Genomic DNA, 19,977 nt, shown 5'->3' on the forward strand with positions numbered 1-19,977 from the left:
TACAGAGCTCATATCTGCACTATAGAATATATTATAAATTATACCATGCATCCATTAACAAAATATACAAAGCCAGAAGAAATATTTCTCTTACTGTATGTCCAATCTAAACCCTAGTAAAAAGTAGCCTACAGAAAACATCATTTTGCACTTGACATTTCAATCTAGAATGAAGTGTTCCTCAAACGTTTTAGTGTTTTGTTAATTCATAGAACATTAACAGTCTAAGTATGGGGGTAACACTCCGAAAGAAGATGTGGCCTGAATGGGCATTCCAGATCAAAGCAGATAACCAGACAGTGCTCACATTTCACTTCACCCATGTCCTCTCCTCTTCATTCCAGAGCAGGCACAAGCCAGTACTACCCAAAACAGATGTGTAAGTTAAGGTAGGAAAAAAAAAAAAAAAGTGGCTTCACATGACAAAGAACTTTGTGGTCCACAGCAGACAGTTGTACTGGTGTACAGGGAGATGGAAAGCACTGCAAAATACTTCCACTGTATTTCAAAATAAACATTTAAGAGTATAATCTCCCACACTATAAAAATAGGTTCAGAACAAAAGTGGTATGATACATGTTTTTCTTGAGTTTTAAACTATCTCTAAGGGTACCACACCTTTTTAAAAAATTACCACTGATCACCCAGCCAGTCACAATACTGATACTGCTTCAGCTACCTTGGGACAGCACAGGAACACCCTCTAATGAAGCAGCAATAACAAAATATTTCAGGATCAATGGTCTCTTACTGCAACAAGTTTGCTGGTACTGTGGTCACCTTCAGAGGGACTGGACTCTGAGAAGTTATCTATGGACACCCCACTGCACAGCAGTGTACATTGCTCTTTTCTTGTGATTCTTCAGAATCAAATCTCTCAGCACATTTAGCCAGGAATTCTTAGATTTACAAATTCAACATGGGCACCTAAAGCAAAATCTTGTGAGGAAAATTAATCCTACAGAAGTGTCTATGGAAATGCAGGAGCAGCTAGAACCACCGCAGGAGACTCTACACTTAGCGTTTCAGTTAATGACTTTCTCTATCACCTAAGTCACCACCTCTACCTCGAGCACTCTTCCCATTCCTACACACAACCAGGATTTGTACTCCAGGTTTCTAACACATTCTTCAGTTCCTCTGTGTGGTATAAACAGGTTAAGAGGTTTTCACTACACTGAAGAGATAGTGATTGAATTTAACATTTTTACAAAGAGCCTGTGAAGGTTCTCAGGAAGGCCTCTCTAACAACACACTTTCTGTAGACAGTATCCCCCTATCATTGCTAAAGCTGGATCAATTCTTACTGGCACGTTCATTCTCCTGCTTCATTCAGCTACAACAGGTAGTTACTTTCCTGCTTTTCAACACTTTCACAGAGGTTGCATTTTCAGACTTTCCAGGAGTAGCTTGACACTTCAAGACAGCTTTTTTATTTCTTCCAGCAAAGGTCTAAGTCTATTATATTGCTACCATGCACTGGACAAATCAATTGCTAAACCACACCAGAAGAAATAACCTGCTCACTGTGGGCATCTCTTGTACATAAGCAACACTCTCTTTTACAGCAGCATTTCACATCAGCTCCTATTCCAAAGCTTGTTAAAGTAAACAAGTTTCCAGCTGCCTAAAATAATAAAATAGTCTTACACATAATAAATGGGAAGTTCTTGTCTGGCTGGAAGCTGAAGGAATTCTACAGGATTCCCTGATGAAAGGATTCGGTATGAAATTAGAGACTTAAAGACTACTCATTTAGCTATGAGGTCCAAATAGCAGTTGAAATTCTGGTCTCTGTAAGATGCTGTGACAAGCACTGTTTGACATTTCCATGAGAAAAAAGTCAAAAGCTCAAAGAAAAGCCAAAATTGGAGTCACGCCTCCAAAAAGAAAGCAGCTGAGGAGCAATCTGCTGCTGTTGCCATGTTTAAAGAAAGGTTACTAAATGAAGAGGATTCCTCCTTCCACCAGGAAGGTTCAGCATCTGCTGCTGTACCAGTCACCATTACTGATCTGAAGCAACTCAGTTACCACTTGAACCATGTTATTGTTGTGTTTCTTCAGCAGCTGCAAGTTTAACTGCCTGTCACAGAACCCCATCTCACCCAGACTGGACAGAAGAGTGGCTGTGTGCTCTTCTGCAGCTGCAGGCTGCTGGAAGAGAGACAGTAAGAGAAGCTATATCACTTATTTTTCACATATTCTTGCCCTTTTCTGGAATGTTAAGGCAGAGACACTATTTTGTCCACAATTAAGCTGTTTATATCCACTTTAATTGTTCACTTAAAGTGAAATTACTGCTCTTACATGACACTAACAGATGTGTTGCTGTCCTCAAGGTATGGATCTCTGCTGGCAGAGCAGCAGAAGGGATGCCCATGAGCTTAATCTACTGTTGCAGGCAGTCCCATAGCAACCGGTGATACATTTATGAAGCATACAGCTCCGATTTTAAGGTTGGCATTCTATGAAGCTCACAGAAAAGACATTTACCTGTTCTATAATGGGTGGTCCAGCAAACAATGCTTTGTAGGCTGAAGCAGCAACTGACAAAGCTCCTTTAACCAGTTCTCCTGCAATGCTGCTTCCTTGAGAGTATCTGCAGAAAAGTCAGGTGTAAGTAAAGCTGAGTGCTTGCTGCACATGAAACAAGTCTCTCCCTGCTGATGACCCAGCTAAGATTTGGTTCTAGCTGGGGAGAACAACCTATGATCCAAAAGGAATCATTGCAGCAATTGAACCACAGAATTTCAGAAGGATTCAGCTTGAGCTGTTCCATACACATTCTCTTGCCAATTCTGCACCCTTCATATTTATGTCCAAGTAGAAACCCACATGATGAAAACAGAGAATTCAGCATGTTTGCTTTCAGAGGGGAGGCCTTTCTCCAACATACTGACTACATGAAATCTGTAAGACAGAACTTTCTCCTAGGTGCCTAATTTAGCAGTTCTCAGTTTAGAACAGCACTTGGGAAGTCACAGCTACAGCTTCCTTACCTTGCGTATTCTGAGCACTTCTGTTTACTAGCTACAAATCCAGAAGACCCTGGTCCACAGCTGTCTTCACCACTGGGTTCTGAAAGATGAATGACAAATATCATATCCTCACATCCAGTTCACGAGAAGCTGGGTAAATGCAACTCGTACATGAATGGAAAGGAGCAGGATTCATTTCAAAGCAAACACTTTGGAGCTGAGTTATCCAGACACAAACCAGGTCCAGAGGATTCTCACTATGGTCAAAACAAATCAAAACCATTTCAGAAGTCAGTCGGCCAGCTAGTCAGTGGGCGTTCAGCTTACCATAGGATGAAATGCTGTCTGAATACACAGCTCAGTTCCAGAGCTGTGCCCTTCTACCATTTCTAATGAACAGATGCTCTTAGCCATAACCCAAATTATTTTTTATTCAAATCTTCTATACAGCAAAATTTCAAACACCTGTGGGGTGGGGGGAAGGGAAATCTTGGTAGATTTCTGCTCTCCTCGTGAGCAAGACACTAAATTCAATACCAGGCATAAGAGTAAGAGGTAACAATAGGATGCACCCTTCATTATGCACTGTGAATACCTTCTCTTAGCTGATTACGAATGGAAGAGAGAGTCTCTGCAGATGGAGTGTTTGGCTCTTGAAGGACAGGATTCTGAAGAGATGCAAGATTGCTGAGAATGCAAAGCAAAGCAATTACTTTGACTATTTGTGATTACATGTACACAAGTCAGTCAAGACTAAGAACCAAAAGAAAAAGCTTCACAGGCTGCTTTCCCTCCCTCTTTTGCCATCACCTAACAGTGAGCAGAGCCTTTACTAAAAGTTGCAGGGTTTAGGACATTCACTTCATTCCATGACAAAACTTCTGTGGCAACAGTTTGTGTGGACATGGAATTTCAGCAGAATAGAACAGAACAAACCAGGTTAGAAAAGACCTCCAAGATCACCGAGTCCAACTTATCACCCACCACCATCTGATCAACTGAACCATGGCACCAAGCACCCCATCCAGCCTCCTCAAACATCTCCAGTGATGGTGACTCCACCACCTCCCTGGGCAGCACATCGCAACGGGCAATCTCTCTTTCTAGGAAGAACTTCTTCCTAACATCCAGCCTAAACTTCCCCTGGTGCAGCTTGAGACTGTGTCCTCTTGTTCTGGTGCTGCTTGCCTGGGACAAGAGACCAACCCCCACCTGGCTTCAGGTAGTTGTAGAGTGCAAGAAGGTCTCCTCTGAGCATCCTCTTCTCCAGGCTAAGCAACCCCAGCTGCCTCAGCCCCTCCTCACAGGGCTGTGCTCCAGACCCCTCCCCAGCTTTGCTGTCCTTCTCTGGACACCTTCCAGCATCTCAACATCTTTCCTAAACTGAGGAGCCCAGAACTGGACACAGTACTCAAGATGAGGCCTAACCAGTGCTGAGCACAGGGCAGAATGACCTCCCTGCTCCTGCTGGCCACACTATTGCTGATACAGGCCAGGATGCCATTGGCCTTCTTGGCCTGGGCACGCTGCTGGCTCATGTTCTGCAGCTATCAACCAGTACCCCCAGGTCCCTCTCTGCCTGGCTGCTCTCAGCCACTCTGACCCCAGCCTGTAGCACTGCCTGGGGTTGTTGTGGCAAATGTGTAGAACCTGGCACTTAGATGTGTTCAATCTTACGCCCTTGGATTCTGCCCATCTGTCCAGCAGATCAACTCCTGCCCCCAGCTTGGTGTCATCTGCAAGTTTACTGATGATGGACTCAATGCCCTCAGCCAGATCATCAATAAAGATGTTAAAGAGCATGGGGCCCAGCACTGATTCCTGGGGGACACCACTAGTGACTGGCTGCCAGCTGGATGTGGCACCATTCACCACCACTCTTTGGGCTCAGCCCTCCAGCCAGTTCCTAACCCAGCACAGTGTGCTCCTGTCCAAGCCATGGGCTGACAGCTTGGCCAGGAGTTTGCTGTGGGGGACAGTGTCAAAGGCCTTGCTGAAGTCCAGGCAGACTCCACCCACAGCCTGCCCCACATCCACCAGGCAGTCACCTGATCATAGAAGGAGATCAGGTTGGTCAGGCAAGGGGGCAGATGCTATGGCAACACTAACCACCATTTGGTTCTAGTCCAAGAAGCTTACCTTTGCATCTGCGGTAAGGTGTCTGTAGCCCCTGGGGCAAGTGGGACTACAGCCAGTGCCTGTGAAGTTAAAGTATCACTGATACTGTGGATCTGTGGCTGGCTTCCCCCTTCTGGAGTTTCTCCTCTCGTTTCAGGCTCTCCTCTCTTTTCCAAACTGGGCTGAGAAAGAGCTGAGCTATACATAGACTCTCCTAAAGGACGACTGGTGTCAAAGCACTCAGGGAGAATAATGATATAATCCTCTGATGAGGCAGAAGAGCCTTGACTTTGAACATCATCTTTATCTTCATCAGAATTGCCAGTATCAGTGCAGGGGCTTGCTCTGTCAGATAGCAGAAGGTCCCCTAACAGGAAAAAGAGCAAAGCATTAACAACTGTCTGTGTTGTGCAGGTACCAGAGGAGGCAGGACTGTCACAAGTGCAAGGCAAGTATCCAGAAACAACCAGGCCTCTGGTGTTGGCATTAAAGGAGCCATTTTCTTTGCTGGGGGTCAGGGTGCAGATGCTGTTATCCACGCAGACATGGCACCGGGGTGTGTGCCTGTACATTGCTTAACAAAACACAGGAACAAGAGCTACAGAACTTAAACAGCAGCATTCAGCTAAGTGACAAGCACCAGGCAGCTCAAAGCACTAACTTCGATCTTCATGCATAAAACATGGAAGCACCAGCCAGGTGTAACCAGTTCTTATTTGAACTCTCCACCGGTATGTTTGGCTCAATTGCACTTCAAAGCAGCTGTTAAATTATCTCCCTGTTCATTCAGAGTACTGACAAATCTTCACATGTGATAAGACTCTCCTGATCTAATGAGGATCAGTTTTCCACAAGAGTGCCACATCTTTTTGTGTCCTGGTTTTCTGGGGGACTTTGGTTTGGTTGGTTTTGTTTTGGTTTCATAGCCCTTATTACGGCTTTATGGTGGAATTTAAACCCTATATTACTTACCACAGTCATTTTCTATCATTGGCTCTGACTGATGAATATTTGCTTCCTTTCTGGAAGTGGAATTAGTTTTTATCCTAGTAGATTCTTCATTTATCACATTGCAACTGAAGGTGTCTTGCAGTGCTTGCAGAGAGTCTGATAAAACAATCAGGAAAGACAATTATCAACTGCAGCCCAGGGCCATTTGTGACCAGTCTAACTGCAAACAGTAAAGCCACAGCAGCCAGCTAAAGGCAGCACTTACTCTGGGGGATCTTTTTTTGTGGAGGCTTATGATCAGGTGCAGCATCCAGGGTTAGAGAGCGAATTACAGTTTCACAGACAAATTGAGTCCCACTCATATCTTCTTCTCCTTCCTCCTGGGTTAGTAGATGCTCAGCTTTCACTTTCACTACACGAGCATCTGCAGGAGAACAGGCTTCTGTCACTCCTTTGGAAGGGAAACAGAACAGGTTATAAACAGCACCAGAAGTGTACAACTAAGTTTTTTTTCAGGCTAGTCAGGGCTAATAATGACGGTGTTAAAGCTTTGAAAACAAAGACTGTGGTGTTCAGTCCACGTTGAATGCAAAAGTGATTGAGAAGTATGGTGGCCACACCTGGACTGTTCCGAGTATAACTCGGTCTATAAAGGGCAATTCTAGTGGCCAGACCAACCAAGAGAGGCAATTGTGTTTCCAAGCCATAGATACACTGCAGCCTCTACAGAGAGCAGCATCAGACCCCATGTTTACAAGCCAAACACTATTTGGTTTCCCAGGGAAGAAATGACAACTTCCTCCTTCCCTCAGCCACGAACTCCCCATGACTACTGCTTACCAGGCACTGGTTTAAATCCACTCCCCTCATTCTCCTCCTCTATCTGACCCAGGCCAGGTTTCTCCAGCAAGGGGCTATCATGTGGCAAAGGGGACATGCATGGAGTCATGTCTGAAAAACAAAAGGTAGCAAAGATAATTGTCACTGAGGAAAAGAGGAACCTTCCTTCCTCCAGCAGGCAATCTTTCAAGAGTTACCCTTTTAAGGGATGTTCTTCCAAGACTGAAGAAACTCAAGTATCTTACAAGATAATCTGGTGAAATAATCAACTGTCTTTGCATTACACCGCCTAAGAAAATGGCAGCTTGCTTGAGCTTCTAGAATCTTGGGGATGGGAAGCTGAAAGGAAGCCAAGACTGAAAATTACAAAGGATAAAGGCAGCAGAGAGAAGGAGACCCTTACCAACAGGAGTGTTGTGTGGCACTCGCTCTAACTCCTGCACAATATTGATATCCAACAGCTCAAAAGACAGCAAGTCCTACAAGAAAAGAGCACACACCTTTCGTCAGCAAACCCTGAAGTTGACTCCTATGCTGTGCTTCCCAGCATCAGATCCCATGAACCAACTGTGGTAGTTTTAGGCTATGCCTCTAAAAATTTTTCAGAGATTTTGAGCAGAAAGTAGTAAAATGTAAGTAACTCACTATTGGGTACAAAAAGGACAAGAATGACAATTCTAAACAATCCCACTGGAAAGAGAATGGACTTAAGATAGTAATGTAAGCAATTTCTCTCTCTTCTCCCTTCCTCAGGCTGGGAGATACTAACTTGCTTCTGCTTGACCTTGACTGCACTGCGTTTGTTGTGACTGTATTAACTTCTCTGCTTCCGCCTCTCGTCCCCTTTTCTACAGGGGACAAGTGGCTTCCCCTGGTCCTTGGCCAGGGGGGTCCTTGTGCTGTTGTTTATGTGTAAATATTGTATGTTTGTACATTTGTTGCAGATGGTAGTTTTGCTTGTAAACACAGCTTTCATTTGCTTCCAACTGAGCTGGTCTGGCAAAATTTAATGTTGGGGGAGGGACTTTCAATCCACCCCACCAACTCTACTTTGTTTGCTCTCAGCAAGATCTTAGAGAGCAGTTTCCCCATCATGAACATCCACATCACAGAATGAGACACGCAAATTAGGGCGGCAAGAGGCAAAGCTAATTATGTCCTTGTTAGGGGCCAGAGACAGACCCAAGTCTTCTTTGATACTCTTCCACACAGTAATAGCTCCCCACATTAATTCAAGAAGAGTGCTGCCATACAAAACACAGCCCACCCTTCCTGGAAAGAAGCAGCTTTATCTTTACAGAAAACGGTGCGCCTCAATACCAGACCCAGGGTCTGATCAAGCCCAGATGGTGGTTTCTTGACCTGCATTTTAGCTCTTTACCTGTGCAGTGAGAAGATCAACAGATGGGATATAATATTCTCTCTCATTTGGCAGAGTTTTGATATTTAAAGGAATAGGTGGCAAAGGTATTTCAGCCTGCTCCATGACTTCACCTATCACTTGAGTACCTGCTTCTGTCTTTAAGGAAGCATCCTGCAAAAGCAAAGAAGTAATGTCCCAGAATCCTCTTAGGCAGGCAATAAATAAAGCAACTTACAAGTGAAATGAAAGTTGTTTCTTTCCTATTCAATATGAAAACTAGAAGAAAACAATAGATCAATGTAATTAAGGAGACCATGCCACAGCACTGAACAATTTACATTGCTCCTTCTACCAGGCACTTCAGAACTGCCCCAAACACCAGGTGAGTTACTTGCCTGTTTGGTGCTGGAATTTTTTTCCTTCTGACACGAGTCAGAATCCTTCCAATTGTGTTCTGTAGAGTCAGTAGGTGGGGAGGGATCCACAATAATACTGCACCAGATCCTGGGCCCAAACTGTTCCCCTCTGTGTGACAGTCTCCAGTGAGAGGTGTAAGTTCCTTCTATATTAGGAGCTACAAACTCAACTGAAACAGTTCCTACATGTCCTGAGGGAAGGGATGGCACTAACACATCCTTTTTTCCAGAAGATGCCAAGGTCAGGTTTCCCCACATCAGTTTCAGCTGAAATATAAACAAACAGGCGGTAGTTCACTTGACCAGCTTCTTTGCAAAGTGTGGGCAGTAAGGAGCACTACCTCCCTCTGCTGTAAGGCTTTGCAGGAGGCAGCGAGAAGAAAAGCTGCTAGTAAACATTTTCACATTCATCACTATCCATCCCTATCTTTCAACATCAAGGCAGCCACTCAACGAAAGGCATTCTGGAGCAACACACCTACTGTAAACAAGGCTGAACTGCAACAGAACAGGAAGAGATGTTCAGTGATGTCAATTGCTGTCCTTCTGCAGTCTGCAGCAAGAGCACCCAGACAGCTCATACTCCTGGAATACCCAGCTTAGGAAATAACAACCCAGGTCTGACAAAGCAGTCAGATTCCTAGTGCCCAGAACTGACACCTGCCAGAACTCTTGGTGTGTAGAAGTAATGACCAAGGCAAGGTACCTTTGTGTCTGAGCCCCACTCCACATTGCCAGTGTTCTTCATCCACCAGTGTTTGATGAACTTTGTTCCTGGTTGCAGGTGAGTCCCATCAGGCAAGTTCTCATCCACAAACACCGCACTCAGGGTTGGGACAATTGCTTGGAAGGGTTGACTGGGAGAGGAAACAAATACACCAAAACTGAGGAAGATATTCAGCTGCTACTTCAGCCGATCCACTTATGTAGCTAAACAAGATCTGCTTAGTTAGAGTATTATTGACAACTATGGAACTCAGGCCACTAATCACTTGAGTTGATCTGACAGAACTTCAGGCTCTTCTGCAAGACATTATCTTTGTGATACCAAATCAAGGAGATTATGCTATTGGAAACACCAATGAGTTTGGCTTCACAAGCAACGTTTTTCAGAAGGTAAGGTTTTGTCTGAAAAAGGCTTAAAACTAGAAATAATCCAAGGCTTTATTGTTAATGTGAGTGCACAGACAGAACTAGTGAATCAGCTCGCACCGAGGCCAGCTTTAGAAGAGAAAGAATTGGACCTGAATTAGCATTGGTTTTGTTCCTGTAGTATGCCTGTTCAGCCTAAAAGGAGCAAAGACAGCCACTTCAAGTTTCCCATGAGTGCAACTGATTCATGCTTGCTTAACAGCCCTAGGTAGGATGAGTTAAAAGAAACCAGAACAAGTTTTATACCTGTACATTCACAAAACCAAAGAGAATGCAAAATGCAGACTGTTGCCTGCAAAGGCTGTCTAATGAGCCTCTGACCACAAAAAAGGTAGATGAGGAAAGAGCACAGGATGTACTTGACTTTCTGCAGAGTACCTTAACACAGCAAGTAGATGGAGCCTTGTTCAGAGCTAGCAGCAATGCCAGCTGAGGCTGCACATGCCTGCACTTGGACATCACTGCAGGCAATGCCCTTCCTCTTAAGCTTCTACTGACAACAACCATGAGTTGCTGTTTTTCTTTTCTTACTCTCCTCCTGAGTTAAAAGTCTCAAGCTGTGCCAGGGGAAGTTTAGGCTTGAGGTGAGGAGAAAGTTCTTCACTGAGAGAGTCACTAGCCATTGGAATGGGCTGCCCAGGGAGGTGGTGGAGTCACCATCCCCAGAGGTGTTCAAGAGGGGATTGGATGTGGCACTTGGTGCCATGGTTTAGTCATGAGGTCTGTGGTGACAGGTTGGACTTGATGATCCTTGAGGTCTCTTCCAACCTTGGTGATTCTGTGAAAAAGGGTAAAAATCATCCCACCTCACAAACTCCATTTGGACAAGTTTCCCACAGCATCCAATGCAAATGATACTTTACATGAACAATTTCATAACCTTCCTCCTGTTGGTTTAACTAGGTCTCATCACAAAAGGTCGGACAGCAAACTGAACAACGCTCAACTAACAGCATCTCTTACAGGAAAGCATTAGGTTGGAGACTGTCAGATTTCAGAGCAGGTGAGCCACTGGCTTCCAACACATGGATGGAGTTCCACAGATGAATTTTCCTGTTCAATTTCAGCTGCTTTTTGAGCTCTCGGACTTCTGCTTTTCTCTGCTTCTTCTCTGCTCGCAGTCTTTGCTTTTCTGCCTTCAGAAACCTTTTGTCCATCTGTTTCTGAAGCCTGCAGAGAGAACAGGTCACATTGTTGTAACACATTACTTCCAGGCTAGATACCAGATGAGTTTAAAAACATCTTCAGAGCTGCTTGTTAGGGCATTTTGAATGGCCTCAGCTAAAGAACTAACTCACAGAGTAGAGCATGCTCAAAGAGCAAGTGAGCTCTCAGCCTGTTATGCACCAAGGACATTTGGTCCTTTCCACTGCACTGAAAATGCTCCAAGTCTTGACTGCATGTGGTTGTTTTTAGCTACTCACAATGAAGTTCAAGTACCATTTCCATTTCTGATCTCTAAATCTAAACCAAAAGCCAGCACAGGTGCTGCCACTTTGCTAGAGGATAATGGTACCAGACAATGACAGGTGTTAGCAGTTACCTGACTTGCTCCAGGGTGGCAGGCAGGCGAGGAGTGCCCTCGGCAGGGCCATGGCTGTCAGCAGGGCCCAGCACAGGTCTGCGCAGCTTGAGCAGGACGTGGTTGGGGTCGTGAGCGTATGTCCCCGCCTCACACCGCTCACAGATATTGTAAGCTGGGCAGACGCTGTGAAGCAGGAAAGGCAAAAGGTTACCAAGAGGCAAAGAAGTAATGCACTAGGAAGAGACACTGAAGCACAATTAATCCTAATATTTCTGCAGAGAAGCAACTGTGTCATGCTACCACTGTAAGAAGTGCCTACGTGAAAGCCGCTTCTCTCACTTCTACATCAGTATTTGCAGCCATGGGGAAAAAACCTGCTGTGTCCTCAAGCACAAGTGACTCACAACTGTTGCTATGAAGGATAAAACACTACACTGAAAATACATCCTCTGTATTTTCTCAAGTATGATACTGAGTCAACTGAAGTATGGAGGGATGCAAAGCAGATTGGTCCTGAAAAGGTCTGTCATTTCCCAGCAAGAAAAAGAAACATCCAAAGAAAGAACTCCATTGGCACTGCCTAGCCCCAAAAATACACAGCAACTGCCGCCATCAGATAAAAACCTCACATCTGGCACCTCGTTTTAGGCACTTGTCAATCTATTTCATAATTAAACTGACAACAGGAAGATTATTAATAAAAGCATGGCCAGCTTTAGTCTCACTGACTGCCAGAACTAAGCAGAGGACTGGTAGTTAGAAGTTTTGCTTTTTAACTGAACCTTGACAGTTACTGCCTGCTATATGCAAGACAGGCAAAGAGTGCTTGAGAACACAGCAAGTGTCAGAAAGTTCTCACTGTTTTAACAGTCACACTTTCTGCAGACAGCTTTAGTCTTGCTCTTATGCAGACGAGGACCTTTCACCACAGCAGAGAACAGAAGCTGTCAAGACACACCAGACACTGAGGCATACAGCAGGCTGCAGGTTTGGAAACCAGCAGCACACATCACTGGAACAGTTGCTCACTCCCTGCCCTGCAGAGGAGCGTTGCCACACTACCACCTCTCGTCACACTCTACCTGCACTGGTAGCGAACTCCAACAATCCTGGCCTGGCAGCTGCAGCAGGAGATCAGCCAGTCACACTGGCTGCCATTCCCCAGCCGGCTCTCTGACAGTACTGCTGTGACAGATGCTTCTGAGAGCTCTGGAGGCTGACTGCAATGAACAAGCTTCTCATACAGCTTCTGCTCCAGTTTCTCAACAGTTTCCTTAACGACTTGTTCTCTGAACTGGAAAAAAATTAACGTAGTCATGGATGAGACCCACTAATGCAGCTTCAAAAGCCGGATTGCTTTCTCCCAAGACTCCCAGTCCATTGGTCCTTAAGCAGATCAGAATCCAATTCCCATCTCTCAAGTCCCTTCCAGATGAAATTAAACAAGTATCACACTCCTCAGAGGATGTGTAGTGCACAAAATGCCAGCCCATGGCTTTTAACAAGAAGTTAAAAACCATTTACTCATGCTTACAATATTAAGGTTGCTCTTATATTAGCCTGCACTAAGAAGCTTCCCAAGAAACCCCTCTGGTGTCTCTATCATTAAGTCCCAATTTTGTCCATTAGGGATGTTTTCAACACAACCAGCAAGCTCCCTTACCTTTAGTTTGCACGAAGAAATGGAAAATGAAGGGAGACTCTAGAAAACTTAAACACATCTGCTGCTGTGCACTGCACCTTGTCCTTTTTAAGGACCGACTAGCTGGTTAGCTCTTAGCATTCACATCTAGCTGCTTCTTGTGATGTTTATTAGCGGTGCAAAACAAGCTAACACCCGCATCCTGTTGACCTACAGGTTACACTCAATGGTCTCCTGAAAGCATTCTCTTAAACTGAACAGTCAATAAAAGCAAGTCATCGAGTGCCACACCTGAAATCTCAGGAAATCTGAAGCATTACCCTGCTGAAACCACAGTTCATGCTCCCTCTCTGGTGAGTGCCCTGCAGTTCCTGCAACCATCTGGAGTGCCACAGGGATTCTGGCATAGGAGCTACTTAAAAATGCACTCAAACCAATCAAGTGCATAAGCCAAACAATCCACTTTTCACAAGAAAGCAACATGTACCAAACCTCCTCCTCTTCTTTTCTTCAGTTAACATCTACACTGTTCACTCTCAGTTCAACATCTGGCTTTCATTTACCACAGAGTAATCAGATCCCTGCATTTAAGACCCTGGCCCCAACTACTGACAGCAACTATAATCAGATGTATAGAGTCTGACATCACAGGCCTCCTCTTCTTACACAGCCTCTTACGTATTCCTTTAAGAACACTAAAATTCAGATAGAAAATACACTTACTGTTTCCAAGTAGCTTGTAAACCATTCTGGAGGGTTTTCATTTGTTCTTCCTTCTCTAGTGCAATTTAACTTTTGCTGAAGAAAAAAGCCAAACCAAAACCACATCACAGAAATAAGTCACAGATGTTAAGCATGAAAAGCTGCAAAAAACCCAACCCAAAAACCCTCAACAGAGCAAGCTGATCACGTTCAAACAGCTCTCCCCTCAAGTGTCTTTACAAAGAAGAGATTTCAAGTTCTTTGGCAAACAGTGGAAAAGCAGCACATGGAAGTCACTGACATTTCCTGAAAGATTTCTGCCTTGCCAGCCTATCTGGGTGTAATCACACAAAGCCAAGGAAATCTAGTCAAAGTTCCCAGGTGGCAATCAGGGCTCCAGGAGACCAGCTTATTTATCAGACTACTTAAGGATAGTCAACATGAAAAACTATTTCTAAATGCAGCATCAAAATATCCTCTTGAAGACATTCAAATAATTTTGCAAGCTTCAACATGTGCAGGTAGCTGAAATTTAAACCCAGCTTCTGAACTCCATAGTTTATGTATAAGCAAAGATGGTGACCAGTCTATAAAGTGAATTACAACGATGAATTGCTTTAATTAATGTAGAATCCAGCTCTGCATCCTACCTGGAATGTCAGCTGCTTCCCATTTTTTAAGTCGTCTTCTAAACCCTGAGCTAGCATGGTAGACTGCACAAGCAGTTTCTTCTCTTCAAGAAGCATCAACTTTTCTGTCCCAGTTTTCTCATGGAGTTGAGAGGAACAAGGTCTTGAAGTTTCCTTCAGACAAGAGTCTTCTTCATACACATTCATCTGAAGTTGATTTCCTTGCTTAACTGCAATCTAAAGAAACAGTACATCTGTACACCATGTTTACTTACAACCAACACAAAATCCTGCACAGCTGCACTGGAGTGCTTGGGGGAAGGCTAAACAGCACCAAAAGCCAGACTGAGTGAAGCGGCAAGGTGCAGCCAGCTGACATTCCAATCTGCCTTTCTCAAAGGCTGCCAGCATGCTTACTAAGCAGTTGATACACACATGGTTATCAAACTATCAAGTATGAAATGCAGTCTACAAAAGCAAAAAGTCTCGAAACATTAATACAACTGAAGTTTAAAGGAATTCAATTCCAAGTTTGTCTAAGCAAAATTAACTGCTTATAAAGTAAGCATCGATACCAATCACAGGTTTAGTGTTCTGTGCTCTGGCAGCCAACTCTTTGTAAACAAAGGTTTGTAAAGGCACCCCATTAGAGCCCAGCATCTCCAGGCTCATGTGCTGGAGAAAGCCACTTGTTTAACCAAGGAGCTGGCAGCTCAGGGCCCTGAATCACAGCTGCCTAATGAACTCATTTATACAAATCAAGATCAGCCTGGATGGAAAGAGAAAAAGCAGCAGAACATTCAATCTAGTGTCCAAAACTAGAAAACTAAGCTAGTCTGACTGCCTTGGGCCAGGTAATGCTGATTTTTTTCTCAGCTATACCAATTTGAACCAGTGAAGGACAAATACATCAAAAAAAAATTCAAAGACAGCATTTACCTTTAGAGCTTCTTCATATTCTTCTAAAGAGAAAGGGAAAGAAATGTGAATTTTCCCTGTCTCAAACAGCAAATTTAAGTTCAGCACACAGTACTTACAGGCCCTTAAACCAAGGGCCATCTCCCATACTTTCTGTTAACTCTTTTAAACCAGTGCTACTGTAAGCAGCAGGTGTATATATGGCTACAGGCAAACATGTTCTCACAGCCCAGACTCAACATCCCATTAATACAGTCTTTCCCAGTTTGTTCCAAGGGATCAAACAACTCTTTCCTTTGGGGAGAATTTATGCCAAATCACACAAAATCCAGAGTGATCAAAGAGCAAGCATTCTCAACTGCTTCTCCAAACCCACAAACAGCAGTTGGGGTTCATTTACTGATTTCAGTTCGGTAAAGCAGCAGCTCACCTTTGCTGTTCACGGAGACCTGCAAAGAGAAACACCAGTGAGAAACAGCCACAGATTCTCTTCAGACTAAAATGCTTTCAGAATAAATGTGCTTTGGCTCCAAGATGCTGCTCCTGCAGATATTTGTTATTGCTACCTTGTTTAATCATTAATCAGTGTTGTGGTGCTCTGGAGCAGACTATGCTCGTCACTGGATTTGCAGAATAAGCAAGGTCTCTGGCATGCAGGACAAGCCTGGTCCAAGCTACATTCTGCTCTAAATCTCCAGATGAAAAGCAAAGGGAAGGAGAGGTTATGCCATGCCCGAAGTTACTTGACAAGGACATCCAGAAGTAACCCAATTGCTATCAGCCAGTAATCTGCTTGGAGATTATAGCATTTGCATAAAACAAGCAGGGGATTCGAGTTCACCAGATCACTGCAGTGAACAGCTGCTACTGACAGGGGACTGTTGACAGGGATCTTTCAGAGCACGTGCAGACTGAAGAGACAGGGCTTTACCATGGCGGTAACACTGCATAGTTAAGCTGTCTTGTTCTCATAAAATGAGAAACGAGAAGGCCCTCAGGAGAAGCATTCTGCCACCAGAGCACACAAAGCTGTTTCCATGGCATGGGAAAAAGAGAGGCAAAGCTTCTACAAAGCATTTTAAAGTACGTATGCTACACGAGTTGTGAAGCCACGAGACCAGCAGCCCTGTGCTCAGCAGAACACAAGCATCAAGAGGACAAAAGGTTCACACCAGTCATGCTCTGGTAGACCTGTTGGGAGGGTATGGTGCCAGATATTTTACCTCATCGTTATCCTCATCAATGTACTTGATCTGAATGTCACCCAGGTCAAATGAAACTTTAACCTGCAAAGGGAAAAATCATAAAACCACAATGAGACAGGGCTACAGATGTTCCTCCTTAATGACTGCTAACATGGAAACAGGCATCTGCACCCTCTGCCCCTGCCCTCTGTTTCTCAGCTGCAATAAACACCGTTTTACAAGATCTGTTCCTCTGGAGCTGAAGAAGTCTCCCCAGTGCCTTGCCTACAGCCTTTACTAGCTTCCAATAATCAAAAGAACAACTTGTTTTCTTTCATGTTTCCTCTTCCTAAGTTAATGTTTACCCCTAAATAAATAATAAACTTCCCATTACAAGAGAACCACCTCAGGGTTAGCAACCTCAGTCACAGGAAACACTGCAACATGTGAAGGGTAACAATCAAAGAAAGATAACTGACATGAAAAAACCAGAAGACAGCTTACGCAGCCTTTATTCCACAAACCTACCTATGTGTTGATAAAGTAGGATTAATTCATCTACAGAAGTTACATCTTCCTCAATAAAATCTCTCTGAAAAACTGCTGTGAGAGACACATTCTCTGCTGGCCTGGACCTAAAGAGAAACACTAGCTGCCTTAGAAGGCAGCAATGACTGGAACTTAGCACAAGGGCACAGCGACAGATCTGCACACGGTTAGAGCACATCTAGAATATTGATTACAGTTCTGGACCCCCACCTCAAGAGGGACAAGGAACTACTAGAGAGAGTTTGACAGAGGCTACAAGGATGAAGAAGGGACTGGAACATCTCTGTAAGAAGGAAAGGCTAAGAGACCTGGGGCGGTTTAGTCTGGAGAAGACAGAGAGACCTTATCAATACCTACAAATACCTGAAAGGTGGCTGTCAGGAGGATGAAGGTAGTCTCTTTTCAGGACAAGGGGCAATGGATGTAACCTCACTCACAGGAAATCCATCTCAAAATGAGAAAAATTCTTTTATTTTAGTGTGCTGAAACCCTGAAGCAGGCTGCACAGAGAGGCTGTGGAGTCTCCTCTAGAGGTCTTCAAAACCTGCCTGGACACGTTCCTGTGTGACCTGCTGTAAGTTTTCCGGCTGTGCAGGGGGGCTGGACTCAATTGCTCGAGGCCCCTTCCAATCACCTGTGTTTAATACGACACTAATACATAGGGAAGACACAGAGGCAACCGCGCTACAAGGTAGCGTAGACACCTAGTGGCACTACCGCGGTTACAGAAACGCCCCTGTAATAGAACACCACACCTCGAACAAATACACCCAGACTGCTTGGGACTGAGGGCCACACCATGCTTACAAAGTAACTTGCTTCCAGCTTTGATGCAAGCAGAATTCTGACTAGTTCAGACATTCCTCCAGGGTCTGCTTGCTGCCAAGTATTTTAAGCCTGAACTATCATCTCTTCCACCAGACTGGAACACAGGGACGGATGATGACGTAGTTCAAACTTCAGATGTAAGTAACCCACAAGGTACACTAGAATGTTAGCTAAAAGAGAACTGGAAGTAAAACACTGGCAAGACCTCTTTAGATTCAACTTTGAGAGTAAGCAAAAAAAACCACCAAAACCCCCACGTTGCTACACAGCTGAAACCAAACAAAAATAAAAATTACTTCCCCTTCACCATAAGCATAGGAAATCCTTACTATGCAATTTCAACCTCAGCCAACACACAAGTTTTCACTCAATATTACCGGAAATAAATATTCAAACAAACACTCTTCAATGTACCCAGGACACGATATACAAAGAACAAGAAAGCAAAAACACATTAGTGACTCAAGTACCCCAGAAATATCGTCAGTAAAATGCTCCACAGGCAACATTAGAGTGCTGCTTCACCCATCCACATCAACGAGTGGAAAGAACAGGGGATAACGTGCTGTATTTCACAGGAGTACAGTACCAAAACTAAGCACCCTTAACTGTGGAAGGGAGTAGAGGAGACAGCTGAAGCCAGCTTCCCTCAGAAAAACAAGCGACCCATAAGCAGCTTCATCCAAAACATGCTTTTCACACCACTCTAAATATACGACAGGAGGAAAAAGTCATTGCTGACGCTGAAAGAAAACCGAGACCGCAGCAAAACAAAACACAATTCTAACAGCCTAGAAAACGGGGATCGTCGCTTAAGAAGCCGACAGGGAAGACGCTCGGCCCCCGGAGAGGCGCATGCATTGCAGACTTCTCATCACGACGCTCCCCGCGGCTGCTTCACCGGAGCTACAGCAGCACTACTGGGGTCGGGCCCTTGCTCTCCTTCCCGCGGCGAGGCTGGGCGGGACGCGCAGCGCTTACCATGGCCTCCACATCTGCCCACGTCGTGTGCGCCGAGTCCGACACGAGGAAACTTTGGGTCTCCCCACGGCAGGTGACGCGGAGGTTCACCTGCGGCTCCATGCCGCGCTCTGAAGTAGGCCAAGTGAGCTCTGTCAGACGGCCCGAGGAGCCTAACATGGCGGACCAAACACGGACAGCTCCGCACAATACTACTGGCTGCCCCACTTGCCACTTACGTCAACCGCAGCCCTGGTTGGCTGGCAGGAGCGAGACCAGGAGCTGGGGAATCACAACAACAAACAGACCCTGGAAGCGCGCAGACGGAGGCGTGGCTGACACGTACTTCCGGGGTCGCGCCACGGCTCCCACAATGCAGGGCGCCAACAGCTGAGCGCTCTGCTAAAGATGTGCTGTGGGACTATGCCGCAGCGGCACAGCCAATCAACGACCCCCATTTAGGCCCCGCCGGGAGTGTCACGTGACAAAAACCAGTTAATCAGGGCCCTTTCTCGGGCCACGCGCTGTGCTCCGAATGCGGTGATTGGCTGCCCGGTTCCGCTGTGGGGGAAAGGGCGCGAAATGTGATGCTCCAGGAAGCTCCTGAAGGTGGGTGAGCAGCTCTGGGCTGGGCAGCCGCCGCTTGATTGGCTTTTACCTCTGCGTCGGCAGCGGTCCGGTGGGTCATAGCGGCGTCGCCCGGCAATCTGCGACGGCGTGACGCCTGGGTCCGGAATGTAGGGAGCTTGATGCTGATAGGCCTTGCTGCAGGGTCCATTCTAACTCCCGAGCTGCCCCGGTGTAGAGACCGAGTAGTTTCTGTTTGTTTTCAGCCCTTACGATACTTGCTGTAGAGTCTTACCGGTGCTGATCGGTGTAGGCATTTCCTAGGGCCCTTTGCCTAAGCGTGTCTGCTGTCCCGTTTAGGTTCTGTCCTACCTAGAAAGCTTTTTTGTTTTGCTGTCATGCCTGTGTGTATCCTTGCTGAGTTTCTGCTGAATGCTACCTTTGTAAACTCTTTCGGTTTTCTCCTTCGACTGCAAAAGACTATACGGCTTTCAACTGTAAGCGTTTAGCATAAGAACTGTTGTAAAACCTCACTGAAGAAGGAGCAGCTAAATATTTGGTACTGTTCAGCAGGTTATAGAAAAGCCATACAGAAGAAAAGATGGTCATGGAATACAATGGGTCAGGCACAAAGCTAATTTCTTTTCTTTTTTTT

The 19,977-nt window shown here is 45.1% G+C and overlaps 1 protein-coding gene across 3 annotated transcripts; it reads right to left on the reverse strand.

Annotated features, from left to right (window-relative positions):
- Window positions 1–1,721: 1,721 nt before the first annotated feature.
- NBR1 (NBR1 autophagy cargo receptor) lies at window positions 1,722–18,967 on the reverse strand. Of its 3 annotated transcripts, XM_054176967.1 has the most exons (21): window positions 18,777–18,957; window positions 16,458–16,520; window positions 15,665–15,683; window positions 15,256–15,278; window positions 14,338–14,553; window positions 13,709–13,783; window positions 12,426–12,637; window positions 11,362–11,526; window positions 10,782–10,988; window positions 9,373–9,523; window positions 8,646–8,933; window positions 8,269–8,421; window positions 7,291–7,366; window positions 6,888–6,998; window positions 6,313–6,498; window positions 6,069–6,203; window positions 5,118–5,463; window positions 3,574–3,665; window positions 3,000–3,078; window positions 2,494–2,599; window positions 1,722–2,154 (listed from the first exon to the last, which is right to left on the reverse strand). In XM_054176967.1, the coding sequence occupies exons 1-21, from the start codon at window positions 18,933–18,935 to the stop codon at window positions 1,978–1,980; spliced, it is 3,039 nt and encodes a 1,012-aa protein (XP_054032942.1). In that variant the 5' UTR covers window positions 18,936–18,957; the 3' UTR covers window positions 1,722–1,977. The 3 variants fall into 3 exon arrangements, with proteins under 3 accessions (XP_054032942.1, XP_054032941.1, XP_054032940.1); XM_054176966.1 differs by lacking the exons at window positions 1,722–2,154; window positions 2,494–2,599; window positions 3,000–3,078; window positions 3,574–3,665; window positions 6,069–6,203 and having other exon boundaries at window positions 5,099–5,463; window positions 18,777–18,967; XM_054176965.1 differs by lacking the exons at window positions 1,722–2,154; window positions 2,494–2,599; window positions 3,000–3,078; window positions 3,574–3,665; window positions 6,069–6,203 and having other exon boundaries at window positions 5,099–5,463; window positions 15,256–15,275.
- Between the last annotated feature and the right edge of the window lie 1,010 nt (window positions 18,968–19,977).

Source organism: Dryobates pubescens, chromosome 36, assembly GCF_014839835.1.
Source record: "Dryobates pubescens isolate bDryPub1 chromosome 36, bDryPub1.pri, whole genome shotgun sequence".
Taxonomy (NCBI): Eukaryota; Metazoa; Chordata; class Aves; order Piciformes; family Picidae; genus Dryobates; species Dryobates pubescens.